Genomic DNA, 14,692 nt, shown 5'->3' with positions numbered 1-14,692 from the left:
TGTTTCACCTTGTTATACATACTAGTGAAAACTGTTATTCCCTTTTACCCATATTCTTGCCTGAAAGCCCGTGATTTTTTCAAAGCTATAATAATTYGGAGGGAAGGGGAGTCATATCCACCACTCCAAGGGGGGTCCCTGCCTTCATTGGCAAACACCTGTCTTTCAAACCAAGACACGATGTAATCTATGAAGATGCTTCTGAAAGAAAAAGTCAGGGCAGAGAGGAGAGAGTTTTGATCACAGATGTTCTGTACTTCCATTTTGTAAGACAAAATACAGACTGATCCTTGAATAGGGAACAATGCAGTAATGCTTTTGTCTGTTCATATTTTATTGTTTTAAAATATTTTCTTCTAAGTTGCAGTAGATACAATCATGAAGAAGGTTCTCCCTTCCTTCCAGGGGCTTTTAGCACCTATTTACTTCCAGCTTGGCCGCTGTGTTCATGGGCATGAAATTCTTCTAGACCGCAAAGGAATTACTCTGCTTGTCAGATTAATGGAATAGTTATTAAAGGCCTTAGGTTTATATTGACTGGATGTACAGGTAGCATTTTGCAAGTGTGAAGCAGGTACTTCTGCAATCAGCCTTTAGACTGAAAGGGTTGGGAGAGCTCTTTTCTCTACTATTCGGTCTTGGCATTTTATCCCAAAAATAGTGCACAGGCTTTGGGGTGCAGTGGTACTTGGTGTGCATACATATTCATGGGATAGTCTGAACAAGTGCCAGAAGGGCTGACATGTTAGCTCCAGCTTTTCTTCCTTATCTTTCCCTGCTGCACCATCTTTTTCTAGCCTTCGTCTGCAAACTTCCCACTCCTTTGCTTAATTGTGGCAGAATCATCTTCATATTATGGGGTCATCCGGGCCCTGATTTCCAAATATAAGAGAAAAATATTCTTTCTTTCATGGTTATACCTATTGCAGGTTTGAAATTTTCTTCTTGTTCTTTACCAACTTCAAAGGCATTGCATTTTTGATAAAAACATGGTTAATGTCAGACAGCTGTGGTAGCAATAAAATTTCATGTTTAAAGAAAAAAAAAAAGGGTGCCTGACAAACCAACATTGCCCTTCCACAGTATGATCCCTATTCTCTGTGGGGTGTCAAGGACCAATGCTTTCATAACTCTAGATCCCAGTTCTGTGTATGGGATGCTAATTCTACCTACTTGCAGCCATGGCTTAATTGAAGTTATGACCAGTCTCTGTCATCCATTTTGGCATCCATGTGATTCTGTGGCACTTTTTGCGGCTTAGTGTTTTCGTGCCTTCAATGCCAAGAAAAGAAATTTGTTGGATTTGAGATCTCCATGCGCAGACAGCATGTGATGGCCTTGAAAATGTCTCAAGCCTATCAGTGTGGGAATTGGGATTAGAGATTCTGTTATTTTAGCTTCCCTGGGTTTCCTGAATTTGAAAGACTCTAATTTAGCTTATAACCCACTTTTATGCTGTTCCCGTATTCTCCACAGAGTTTTAAAGCATTTTGGTTGCTGTGAAAACTATAACAGTGAACATTGTGAGCTTTTACTGTAAATATTGATTAGGGTAAGGTAGTATTATTTTGGGGTCTTTGCCCATAAATTGCGTCATATTCTGTTCCTCTCAGGCTTATGCAAATATTCACAATCAAAACAGGGTACCAAAGCTGGAAACCCACCTCACAGTGTTTATATTCTTCCTATAGTGATTGGTTTTGAGTTTTATATCCAGTTAGGGAAAAGCATATGGTGCTGTGGCTTGTTATTTTGGTATTGTTTTACTAAGAGAGCTGCAAGCATCCACTTTGTCATAATATCTGCCACAAAAAAAATGTGGGAAATGCTTATATTAATAAGATATATATGTCTGTTAGAGATTCTGCAGTACAAATGAGGGTGATCTGCATAAATAGCATCTTTCTCTGTAGTTCATTAGGAGAGTGTACTGTCAAGGCAAACATGACTACTGACAAAAAGGAGAAGCACAGMACAGGCAGGAGCCACTTAAAGAATCATATCTAAAAAGTCCAGGTTCTCAACAGGACTTCAAATTGCCTTTCCTAAGTTGAAGAAGTGTCAGCAGCACTGTCTCTGTCATTTATGTTCTGCTCCACTGCATCCTCTTTAAATGCAATAAAGTTATGAAGTTGCTTAAGTGGAGAGAATCTTTTGATTGATGTTTAGGCATTATACATGAACAAGTTAATGACTATGATCCTCCCAGCTGGAAGTTTCTAACACTAACTTACAGTTTCCATCAGAGATCAAAGTAATTTACTAACATAAATTATTTATACATAGGGCTGAAAGAAATTAATAATAACAATAAGGCATCTCCATGGGATAATCACCATACCAGCAGCACTCATCTACACCATGTAGCCCTGCAGGGGTTTGTAATTATCTCCCGCAAACCACACCTCTAGTGATTGTTTTTTGTTTGCTCCATTGCAGTGCCGTCACTTCTAGTATTTTGCCTGACAAATACTTGTAGAATTTAAGAAAAAAAAAAGAAGTGTGGCAGTCACGCAAAGAGAAAATATTACAAATGTGAGAAGTATTTCAGACCAACAAAAAAAGTATTAACTTGATTCTGGAGGCATTTAATGAGGTGTCTGCGCTTTTTCTTCAGGTTATTCACTGGAATGAGCCCCTCATCTGCTGCCATTTCCCATGGCTTCCTGGTGATCTATGGAAAACTGGCTGTTCACGTGATGCTACCTTCTTTGTGTTTCCTGCAGCTAAAATTACATTAGAAGAGGCTAAAAAGGCATTAAATGCCCTCTTAAAATTACTCTTCTGTGTAGACAATTGCAGTGTTTGCACAGAAGCATAACATGATTAAAAATGGAGAAGTGCTGACGAGAGGTGCTGGTCTCCGTGGCAATAACTGAGAGTGTAAAGTACTTCCTTCAGCTACTGCTGAAGCACTCACATCAGAAACAGCAATCCTAACTATTTTGTGCTTACTAAACACGCTCTAGTCTCAATACAAGATTACCAAAAAAAAAAAAAAAAAAAAAAAAAAAAAAAAAAAAAAAAAAAAAAAAAAAAGCCACCAAACAAATCTTTTTAAAAAGGCAGAAATTGAAATAAACAAAAGATTGAAAAAAACCTTAAAAACATCCACTGAAAGGAGCAATTAGAAGCATGGTATTGATTTAGAAGGGGATAAAAGTTCCAATGCTGCTACAGCTAAAGCTCTGCCTAATGAGTCTGGAGGAGAGGCAGAGCCCTTGAATATGGGGCAATATGTGAGTACAAAGATCTCTAAGATGGAGGGAGTAGAATGAGCTTTCATATATACCTTGTGCAGTCTTCTTAGAGCCCCATGAATCAACAGGCAAATTTAAGCCAACTCTGCAATGTAATAGAGCAGTGAGTGTGGAGAACACCAGGTGGCTGGGTGTGCTATGATCATGATAACACAATCAATAAGCAATTGATTTCGTCGTTCTGAACAACCTGCAAGTGATAGATCAACTTCACTGTTACCCTATCCAGTGTGGACTTCCAAAATCAAATGTCAGGTGCACAGGAGCATGTTTTGCTGTCACTGTGCCGTTTGAAGCTCAGCTCAAACCAGGCTTGAGCTATGCGGATTGCATGGCTGAAATCCATATTTTCATTTTCTGAATCTCTGCTGCTGGGACTTGTGACAGTATGTGCRGTCAGGGAGGAATAGTAAAGACTTTCATGGCAGTGCAGTCCATGTTATGAAAGACATGTTGGGTTGTTCCAGTTATGAGTTAGAAATGTATATTTTTTGGTGTTTGTGTCAGTCCTTTTGAACAAGGTCATAATACCATTCTACCCCTTCTGGATCAGATAGAGGTCTCTTCCCAGCTTCTCACTTTACAACCCAAAGAGTCCTAATCCACTTACATGTTCCTTCTGCAGAAACTGTCATTACCTTGCTTATTCCTGCTGCTTTCCTTGGAATCTGTGCCAATTCTACTATATCCTTTTTGAGATGAGGAGGACACCATGAGTTTTCAAGATACTGGCACAAGTGCATTCTGACAGCATTTTTATACAATACACACATTCAACATCACAAGTTCTTTTGCTCATTCTGTCTGAGCGTTTCTTAACCACATATAACCCTGTTTGTTCTCTACGTTTCCAGGCCACTGCTGAGCTGGTATCTGGCAGGGAACTATCTATTACCATCCCTGGATTTCAGTCCCAACTTGAAATAATCAGTTCAGAATCTGTCACGTTATAGATAAAGTCCTTTGCATGTGGACGTGTCTGTTCTGTAGGAAATACCCACTACACACATGAGCATATGAGCCAGTTGCTCTCAGTGGTGGCTAAGAAAAGAGTGGAACCAAAGAGATACAATCATAGAAATGTACTTTGTACTCTACTCTCAGAATAAATTGTGGAAGTAGACATATACCATAAGAACTAATGCTTTGAGAGAGAAACATGGCAGCCTGAAATTCTTCATTGTTCCGTTTGGTGTAAGCTTATCCTTCTTGCCTCAGAAGCAGCCTTGTTAGCCCCCTAGGGATATTATGGGCCTTGAAGGGAAGGAGGAAAGCTGCTTGGATCATCCTAGTCATAATTTCTGAGCAATATCCTCTCTCTCTCATCTACAAGTCCCTATCTCTTTTAAAACAAATTTGCTGTAATTCTGTACATCATCAGCCTTTCCCTCTTTGCCAGGACTGTTAGGAAAATATTAAGCAATGAATAGCAAAAGGCTCCATTTGGCAGGATCTCAGATGATGGGCTGCAAGACAAAACCAAATCCTTCCAGCTATTCTGTGTATGAGGAGGGATGTGCTGTGTCCTTTCATGGTCTATATCTGCCTTTTTTATTCTCTTCTGACAGATACAAGATAAGTCTATTTTTTTATATGGAATATTTTTGCTTTGTGGTTTTTTTTATACTTTTTGCTTTTGTGACAAAGTGTGATGAGAGAGATCCATATTAATGTTTCTCAATAAACAGACTAGTAGCTATCTATGCGTGTTTGTTAATTGATTTCCACTGAAACACAGCCTGGAGAAAACAAAACAATCTCCTGGCTTGGTTTAAAGAACAAACAGTATTTGTGGGAGCTTTATTGTCAGGGATGAAATTGTGAGCAGTATGGCCTACTTTGTTGCCAGCACATATCTTGTCTTTTGGTTCCATGTAGGAGAGTTGCTGCAACAGACTTGAGGTTATCAAGGATTTAGTGTGGACAATCTGTGGAAGTTTTCTCCATATTGTTCTTTTGATTGTTTTCTTTAGCGGTGTGAGTTGGAAAGGTAATCCTGCTGATTTTCTGCAGGGCTTTCAAAATTGCCTTTTTTAAAAGGTAAAAAAATGATCAAAACATCATGTCTTGTTTGCTTTCACAGCAAGAAAAGCTGGGTGATATCTGCTTCTCCCTCCGTTATGTGCCTACTGCTGGCAAACTGACTGTCGTCATTCTGGAGGCAAAGAACCTGAAGAAGATGGATGTCGGTGGACTATCAGGTACATGTGTGAGAATCTGTTTGAAGATTTTGCAGGCTTGTAAAGGCAGAAAATCAACTAGTTTTCGGCTCTTGCTCACTGTGTGAAAGATGTGGTCTGTGTTTTCTTCAAAGTTAGGGCATGACTGAGTATATCAGAACTCATTCTAACTTTAAAAAAAAAATCACAGTACATTGCATTCCACYCCAAGACAGGGTCTGAAGTGTTAAACACTCAGATGACAATGCAAGCTCTTTGTACTTTTCTTCTCTCCTGTTGCYTAGAGATAAATACTGACTATTCAGGCAAGACAAAAAAAATCTGACTACAATTCCTATTGTCTGTTTAATCTCACAAAATGCAAGCGTTTCAGTGCAGTGTTGCTGATAGTAGGTAACAGAGGAGCTGGCCCCATGTTACTGTGCTGACTGCTGTTTTAGGTGCTGGAGGATTGTTTCTCCGTGGGAAGGGCTCAGGTGTGATGGCTCCCGCATGCACAGTCAGAGGTGCTGTGTGTTTGCATGCACACCAGCGATCACCATGGCAGTGCTGCAGCTCTGGTGGCACTGGAGGTGGCACATGCAGCGTGCTCAGTGCCTGCAGAGTCCTCAGAGCCCTTCCCTGGGTGAGGTCGTGCATGACACACTGTGTGACATCTCGAAGGGAGGCTGCAGTCAGCACCGTGGCACCTGAGCTGCATCCCAGAGGCCTGCTGCAGCTCCCTGTAGGTTTCTGTTCTCTGCCTCCTCTGGCATTTGGACACAAAATTACTGTCTAAATTGCCAATTAGCTGAGACCAAATTAAATTACAAGATGCTTTGTAAGGTGAGGTCTCTCCAGGAGAACTTTGTTTTGTATGCCTTCTGCTTGAAAGGAACAATTTCTGCCCACCATTGAGAATGAGGCTATTTCTAGCATAGTTCTAGGACCCAAAACTTTTACAGCTGCCACTAACACCAAGATTTTGAAATTGCTCATTTTGATTTAGCAAGTGACAAGAAATAAGTGATTTGGCTTTTATTTTTTCATAATCTTAGCACAAAGTAATGGCCATATGCAAAATAACAGAAAATGGGAACTTGCTAAAAGCAAGCCTGAAGGTTTTATTTACCACTCTCAATGAACAATAATTGGAGGACCTTCACATAGTGAGGGGGAGCAAAGTCTTTTATCCAGTTATACTTTGGTTTTTGTTTTACTTGCCTCTAAAGTCATCCACTGCACAGCAACAGACATAAAGTAAAAGACATACAAATGTTATTGTAGTCATTACTCAGTAAWTTTTCTTGTCCACAATGGACACTTGATTAGGACACACCACTAATAGTTTCCCTAATGCTCATAATGAACAAATTGCAAATTAATGTTCTTAAGCATATTTATTTCCTAATGGTTTCCTAATGAAAGATTAGATTCTCATAAAGGCAAAGTGTGGGGATTTTTGACTGAGGGTTAGCTCTGACAGCCAGAGCATCTGTATTCTTTTCCAAACTTTGTAAGAAATGTGATGGGTGATGGGTACTCAGCTGACAAGAAATGAAAGAGAGGAACAGGGGAAGCACTAATGAACTGAAGAGCTTCTGCAAACTTCAGATGTTAAATATAGTGCATTGTGTTGGAAATAACTATGAGGAAATGAATGGGCTTACTTTTCTCCATGTTCTACATATATATCTACAGAGGATACTTAACTGTATTTCTAGGGAAAAAGTGGTTTTGTTCCCCTGTTTTAGGGCCGTGCCAAACTAGAAACATCATGTTCTCTTGGAGACAAACACACCCAATGGGATACCATAGTTGTAGCAGGAATTCAGAAGTCACTGACAGTGATAAGTGGCAGTTAGTATGGTATTCCTGAGGCAGTAATTATAGATTAAATCATGTTGGTTTAAGTAGATCCAGTATCTTCCATTAGGGAATTTATCTTTTGAATAAACTATGCAGAAGCAACTTTGGAAATCAAACTGAGATCTGTTGTAATTATTCACACTAAATAATACCCACTCTCTCAGTGCTAATGAAGGTGACAGGAATTTATCTTGATTAGTAAATATTTCTCCCTAGTTTTGTTACTTTTCCTAGATACTAAAATTGTTTTTCTATTGTAAAACTGAAAATTTTGCATGATAGTGGAGGTGGGAAAAGGTTAACAATCAAATGTGAACTCAAAGTGAATGTTACCTATATATTCAACAGCACTTACTGTCACCAAGAGAAAGCCATTAACAAGAGGTGAAAAATATTAGTTGACACATTGGGGGAAAAAGCTTAGCAGTTTGTCAAAAACAGGCAAAAAGTCTCTTGTTTTGAATTTGGAATATGTCTTTTAGTTATTCTTTCCTATTTTTGAGAAGATGCTGGAAAAGCAGAAGACAGTTGTTTGGACAGGCTTGTGCTTTTCTCTTGCGCCCATCTTTTATGCATCTGTGAAGTTTACCCATCTCATAGAGAGAAGGAGCAAGAGATAGAGAGAGCCCTGTTACAAAAGTACCCAAAGCAAGAGAGATTAAAGTCGATTGAGAGCACTACCTTTCCTAGAATTTTTACAGGGCCTCAGTTGGTGAACCTTAATCCTCCTAGGCAGCATCTGTATCATACTTAATGGTTACTACAGCTTTAAAAAAAAMCAACAATTTTATAAAAACATTTATTACCAGCATTTTTCATAAATTTCATTAGCAGTCAAAAGCCAAACATGAATTACTTTGGAAGCAGACAACAAAAGACAACAAACTAATAATCAAATTCATTAGACTTCTTGTAACAAAACCATATCACCCATCTGAGCAATAAACTCCCAGGTCTTAAACTTAATTCAGCATCAGGCTGTGACTAGAGTAAACCTTGGCTCAAACACTATTTAGCCTGAGCTCATCAAGTCACTGCAACAAGTGGAAATCATTACTTCTGGTGAGCAAGGGCCTCTGGCAAGCGATTATGCATTTACTAAAATGGCATTGTAATTATTTAAATGATACTCAAATGCATTGTTAATGAATCTGACATCTGGAAGGTGATGTGTAGGAATTTGGTGGTCTTGGGTGGCTTTATAAGCATCCTTCACCCAAAACGTCTGTGAGACTTAAAAGCTTAGGTCTTTCAGGGAGCTTGGACTCCCAAGTTGCTGTGTTGGTTTTGTTCTGTTTTAATGTCATTTAGGTGATTTGCAGAATTGGAAGATTTCAAAACAAATTTATAGTTTAATCTTTCCAAACAGTCCTTAGAGACACAATCCAGCTAATTCCTCGATAAGGGCATGGTGCAGCTCACCAGTGCCATTCAGTTCACAATGGTTGTCTCTTAGTTATGGTAGTTCATTAGGTTCACGATCCCTTGTGCTCCAGAAAAGGACAGAAATTACCTGCAGCTCTCCTATAAGATACTTATTTAAATCAAAGTAATACTGGTTTCAGATACAGATTTAAATAAGTATTAAAATTTAATCTAAATTCATTTTAATTTGACTTGTAATTTTGACTTTCTTTTTAAATAAAAATTGGTTGTGTAACCCTCAGTGCACTTGAGTAGTGGATGAATGTGGTCTGTGTGATAAATATTGTGCTTCTTTTTACTAAACAGGAGAATTTCAAATACATATAGGCATTTGTGCAGGCAGTTCTGTAGATTTCCATGTATTTAGTCATACCCTGCATTTTTATTCAGTTCTGTTCCTAACACAGAATAAAAACTTTTCACTTCAACTTTCATCAGCTTTACCCTGCTTTGTCTAAGCAATTGTTGAAATAAATTGCCTGAGTACAATGAAAAGCATTTTCCCTCTGAACCTTCAGGAGTGTTTGGGTCTGGCTCCTCAACAGGCTTTTGTTAAAAGATGTTTGGTCACTCAGACCCTTCAGCTTGAGTGCCTTGTTTTGGTTTTGTTTTTTTTTTAAGAACTTCAGTGTATTACGGTAAAATACTGATTTGGATCAAGAAGTCACCTTTTAGTAGCTGATAATAAGTGTAAGCCTTAACACATCTTGTCATCTTTTCAGGCTTAATTTCAGTATGGTTTATTCCTTCTAAAAATCTTTGAAAGCTAATGTGCTTTTGTTCTCTTGGTATTGTTTTAGTGAATCTGTTTACCAGGAACCGTATCCTAGAGGCAAACAATGCTCTCTCCCCTGACACCCTCAGTGCTATTGCCTCTCCCCTCTCCCCAGTTTCAATGGGGACTGGATGCTCTAGCTGGCATGGGCTCAGCTATTGCCTTAGGAACTGTTGCCAAGTAACAGACACTATAGCACACCCCAAATTGTACTGTTTAGTGCAAATTAATGCTGAGAAAGGGCTGCAAGGAGAAGAGGATTGTCATTGGATCCACATGCTCTTCCTTCTGCAGAAAGCTGCAGATAGAGTTGTGAAAAGAAAGCAGCCCATAATTGGGCCCATTATGTGTGGAAGCTAATCTCAATATTTATCAGTTATAAATAGAAAATACACAGCACCCCTTTGTATCTGCCAAGTAAATACTCTGAACCATCTCTGGGGACCAAATGGTTCTATAGCAGAAATACAGCTAGTTTTCTACAATTTTAAAGGCTCCATTCAAATTCAAAAGGCTTGGTTGGATGTCTTAGAAAACAATTGAGAAATTAAAAATTATTTAGAGACCAAGACTTTGAAGACCAAGTGAATGCTCATAAATTATGCAGTCAGAGCATTAACTTTAATAACTTCATTAAAACATAAGAAACCTTAAAAGCTGGCTAACACGAGTGCAATATTGTGAGAAGGGAAAGACACCATTAATGCCATGGTATTGCTATAAACCCTATTGTAAGCATAACTGAGCAAGTATTAAGGGAAAAGAAAACAGCCTTATTAAAAGATAAAGTAAAAATAAACAACAAACACTGCCATCACAGCTGTATTTTCAACTAGCCTAATTCTAAGGAATCCAGTAGAGATCAGTACCAACAAATACTCTAAGATTTCTACTTACTGTAGAGGATTTCTCAGTCCCTACTGCACCAGCAGAACTTCCATCAACAGATGGCTGCAGCAACGCATCTCTGACACTCGCAGAACACTCATGCAGCATTGCACTAAATTCACTGTGGGCTCCTCCAGTGGTGATGGCACCAGTCACCAAATCTTCATCACATTAAACCTTTCTCTCCTGCCTGAAAGAACGTTCTGGTTGGTGACATCTTCTGTAAGACTGGGCAATAGCGGGGYGATTCCCTGGACTGGCCATTTCTCAATAGCTAGTTAAGGTATTAGGGAGTTGTTTCTTCTAATCCCAGCTCAAGTCTTCGACATCAAGCCACATTCTTCCTCAATTTAAAAGCTGAAGAAGGAAACTCCAAAAATCAAAATGTACTACAATGTATTTATCATGGAAGCTATGTTAAAGGATACGTAGGCTCTTATTTCAGGGTTTTGGGATAGTCTTAGGAAATTGTCAGATAATTGTCCATTTTGTAGTGAGTACACAATTTCCACTGAATTACATGCTACAGCTATTGCACACAGCAATATATTGTGTTAGATGAACAGTCCAAAATGCTGATTTGTGCGAAGAAGCTGAGTCCAATTGTTCTCCTCTGTTTTTCCTCCTCTGCTTAAAATAATGAAAACAAGATCATGCTGATTGTCAGAGAAGTTGTACAAAACTTGTTGGCATTGCTGTGAGAAATCTTAGGGCAATCTGTGCTGAGAAAGTGCCTTGGTTCAATAGCAGTATGAACAGCTTGATGATTTGAGAAAGGAAAGGTTGTTTCATGTGCACACTGACCAAAGGTATGGTGGTCAGCATCCAGCTGGCTGGACTCTGCCAGTCAATAGTCAGCATTTTCTGGCATTTCTACCGATTTCCTCCTACTTCCCTTCCCCAAAACAAAAAGTATGAAGACTTCTCATTCTTTTTTTTACATATCCAAATCTAAACAAATGTATATCGTGTTTGTATACCTGTTTTGTCCTGATTAAATTATAGTAAGATTTTATTTGGTTGTGCAGTCCCAAAGCAAGTGTGAAGATGTGTGTGCTAATCGTCTCATTTTCATGTGAGTAGTTAGTTAATGCTTTAGTTTTTCATGTTCTTCAAGAGTTTCATAAAATGTAAAATAGATATAGAAATACTGTAGATACATTCTAGAATCCTCAGGGAAATTAGTCAGTTCTCTTACAAGTTTAATTTCTTTTTACTCCCTGAAAATTGCAGCCTATATCTTTTTTTTTAATGGGTTTTAAGAAAAAAAAATACAAACTAAAAAAAAATATTTTTATCGCTGTAAATACAGTTAGATAAGTGCTTAAGTGTGCACAGAAAATCAGAAAAGTATAAATGTATAAATAAGGCTATTTCCTTTTCACAACAATGTTAAGTCATACAGATTTTTAAAACAGAACGATGAATGTTTTCTTAGCACTCTTGATGCAGTTCAGATTTGATGAAGTTTGTGGCTCTGTCTGAAGAAATAGAAACTGTTTCAAAGTTTTTACATTACTTCAAATCCCACATGCATCTTTTATTTGTTTAACCCCATGTGGGTAGAAAAATTATTCGTTTTGTGGTTGCTTATTATAGACCTCCTAACTCTGTTCCCAGTGTGTAAATCCTTTATATGCATATGGCAAAGGAAATAAACATTTCACAAATTAAACCCTTGATCCTGGATTATTCCTGAAAGGAGCAGGGGCTGAATGCTAAGAAGGGAACTGCAAATTCCCTGTAGTACACTGTGCTGAAAATTTCTGTGACAACAAAGAAAGTATATATTTTAGCATAAGAGGAGAGGTAAGAAAACATATGTTTATAGTTCTTTGTCACTGTCATTCCTTTACATAAATCCTTTATGGGTCATAGCTGCTCAAAACTGTTCATACGTTGACAAGTGAAGCTCTCCAATAGCAGCTGTGAGATGTTATTTGGCAAAAATGAAAAGGAAGCTTTTTCCTTGCCAATTCCAAGTTTACTTTCCAAAACCTTTCTAACTAAAGGTGAAAATCAAGTCTTGCCCTCTTTTCTATTGATGCAGTTCCTCAAAAAGGTCCCGTTCCCCTGCCTGAGGTAACAGAAGAAAAATACAGTCTTGTTGCTGAGATTGAAATGCCAACATTCAGTTTTTCTCATTGTGCCTTGTGTCTGTCTCAGTAGAGTGATATGAATCTCAATGGCATTCTCTTTCCAAATATTTTGTTCCTCACTCTCACTTCCATGATGCTATTGATGAGGTCACCCTGCTTTAAAGCCATCTTGTTCTATTGGAGACAGTCATGGGGTGGGGGCACAGTTAATCCACAGTTGGAATAACTGGAGATTACCTGCCAACAAGGTGAAAAACCAAACCCCACAAATGCCACTTTAACCCCAGCAAGGAAGGAATTACATGAGTGAAGGTAACAATTATCTGGGTTTTATTCCTGTTTTCATCCTTTTGTTTATTAGCTGTGAAAATCAACACAGTCCCTTCTTCATGAGGGTCTTCTTTAACATTGTTAAATGACACGAGTCACTTCTATGAAATGTGCAGATGTGTTGAAGAGAAAGATAAGGCTGGATATGAGTGAAGGATCTACACAAGTAACCCCTTTATTGAGATTTTGATTTAAGAAAGCTAAGGTGCTAAACAATTATTTTACAGAGGCGAAAAGAGAAATCTGGTGTTTTTTTGAACTCCCTTAACAAAATGATTCGTTTTGAAGCAAAAACTTTGGGTTTTTTTTCCTTCATTATACCAGTTTTGTTGATAAGATGGAGCCAGCCATGTTTCTCTCAACCGATCCATCTATCACCAACATAACAAAATAGTAAAACTGGTGATATGGAGGGAACAACCAACATTTTGTGGTTATTGGTGCAGTGATTCTAGTCCTCTCATGTTTATTGTCTTTTTTTCTGCCATCTTGATGAATATGCTATTGTTTATTCCCCACATGAATGCCTTTCAATTCTGCTGAGCTGTCTTCAAATTTACAAATAGCAACATTTTTTGCTCTATTTAAATCAAAGTAATTTCTGTGCAAGGGTTTCTTTCTGCACCCCATCACATTAGATTTTAATGAAATAATTACTGAATAATAAAATAGATAACTCTAGTTAAGGCAAGACAAAAAGTAAAGCTGAGATAATGTAAGATCTGTCGGCATATTGCTGACAGACAAAAACGTCTTTATTTGACTTCAAATTTTGAATGTTATATGACACAATTGACCAGTGTGGAATGGATAACATACAGAAATTTTCTTACCAAATATGCCTAAAAAGAAATCTGTCATTAAGAATCCAATCCACTGTACAGCTCCTGTTTCTATCTCTTTTGTGAAAGCAGAGCAGGGGATTGGTAAGATCTGATTTTGTGATCTTTGATACATGTAATCTCTCATGTTTGAGTTTGCCAAAAATGAAATAGAGATACACATTATGAATCTATGCATGATCTAATAAAAGCTATGCATGATCTTAGAATAGACAGATCCAAATTTTAATTCCTATCCTGTAAGTATGACACATGAGCGTTTGGGGATCCAAATGTAATCTCTGCAACTCAGGAGCATCTCTGTCGGAAGTGCTTCAGGTCAGAGGAGTGAGGCGTTCTGTTTAATCTCAGCTGTCAAGCCAAATTCAGGGATCTCTTTCTCCACATTCCYGGTGGTATCACAGAACATTTTGCATATACAGGTCTGCAAGTTAAATCCACCTTTCCAGTGAAGTGAATATGATAATGTCCTGATTGAGCCCTGGTGAGAAAAAAGCATCTTAAATTCTTTTTGAGCCTCATCAGAAATCTTTGCAGTACAGCTGGCTCCAGGGCCAGTCTCGTTCCAACTCTGCTGTGTCGGGATGCATTCCTGCAGTAAGTTCCAGGAAGCACAGCTGAGTACTTCAACTCTCTCAGTTGCTTCCCATCAACAAACTATCACATGCTTGTCAACATCTGAGGGGTGCTAAAAGCAGTGATTATAAGAGCTTGCAACAAAACCGGTTTTTTTTAAGTTCAGAAGCCCTGACTATGTGGGATGTGAAGAAATGCTTATGTAAGGATGTGACAGCATCAGCAAGTCTTGTGCTGCAAATTGTTTCAGCTGGTTGGGAGCTGAGTTAATTCAGGCTGCTCCCTTGTGGGTGAAAAAATAGAGGGGGTAAATATTTAATTTAAAACAAGTGCACATTGCTTTAGAAATAAGGTGTTTGGGATCTGGATCTGAAAATCTGTGGGAGCAAAGATGTTTCTGAGAGAGGTTTCTGTTGCTGTTACTCAAAGTCACTTTCATTGGGGCTAAGCAAGCTTAAAGGGTGTTGGG

The 14,692-nt window shown here is 38.4% G+C and overlaps 1 protein-coding gene across 2 annotated transcripts in view; it reads left to right on the top strand.

Annotated features, from left to right (window-relative positions):
* Window positions 1-14,692, top strand: part of SYT1 (synaptotagmin 1) — a 336,960-nt gene that overhangs the window by 280,766 nt on the left and 41,502 nt on the right. For both annotated transcript variants that reach the window (XM_057377405.1, XM_057377404.1), the window contains exon 9: window positions 5,344-5,461. In XM_057377405.1, the coding sequence (XP_057233388.1) occupies window positions 5,344-5,461 (118 nt within the window). The remainder of the gene's footprint in view (window positions 1-5,343; window positions 5,462-14,692) is intronic.

This window comes from Malurus melanocephalus, unplaced genomic scaffold, assembly GCF_030028575.1.
Source record: "Malurus melanocephalus ecotype Western Australia unplaced genomic scaffold, MMel_1.1 scaffold_311, whole genome shotgun sequence".
Taxonomy (NCBI): Eukaryota; Metazoa; Chordata; class Aves; order Passeriformes; family Maluridae; genus Malurus; species Malurus melanocephalus.
The sequence above is the reverse complement of the archived record's forward strand: the minus strand, read 5'-3'. Positions and strand labels throughout refer to the sequence as shown.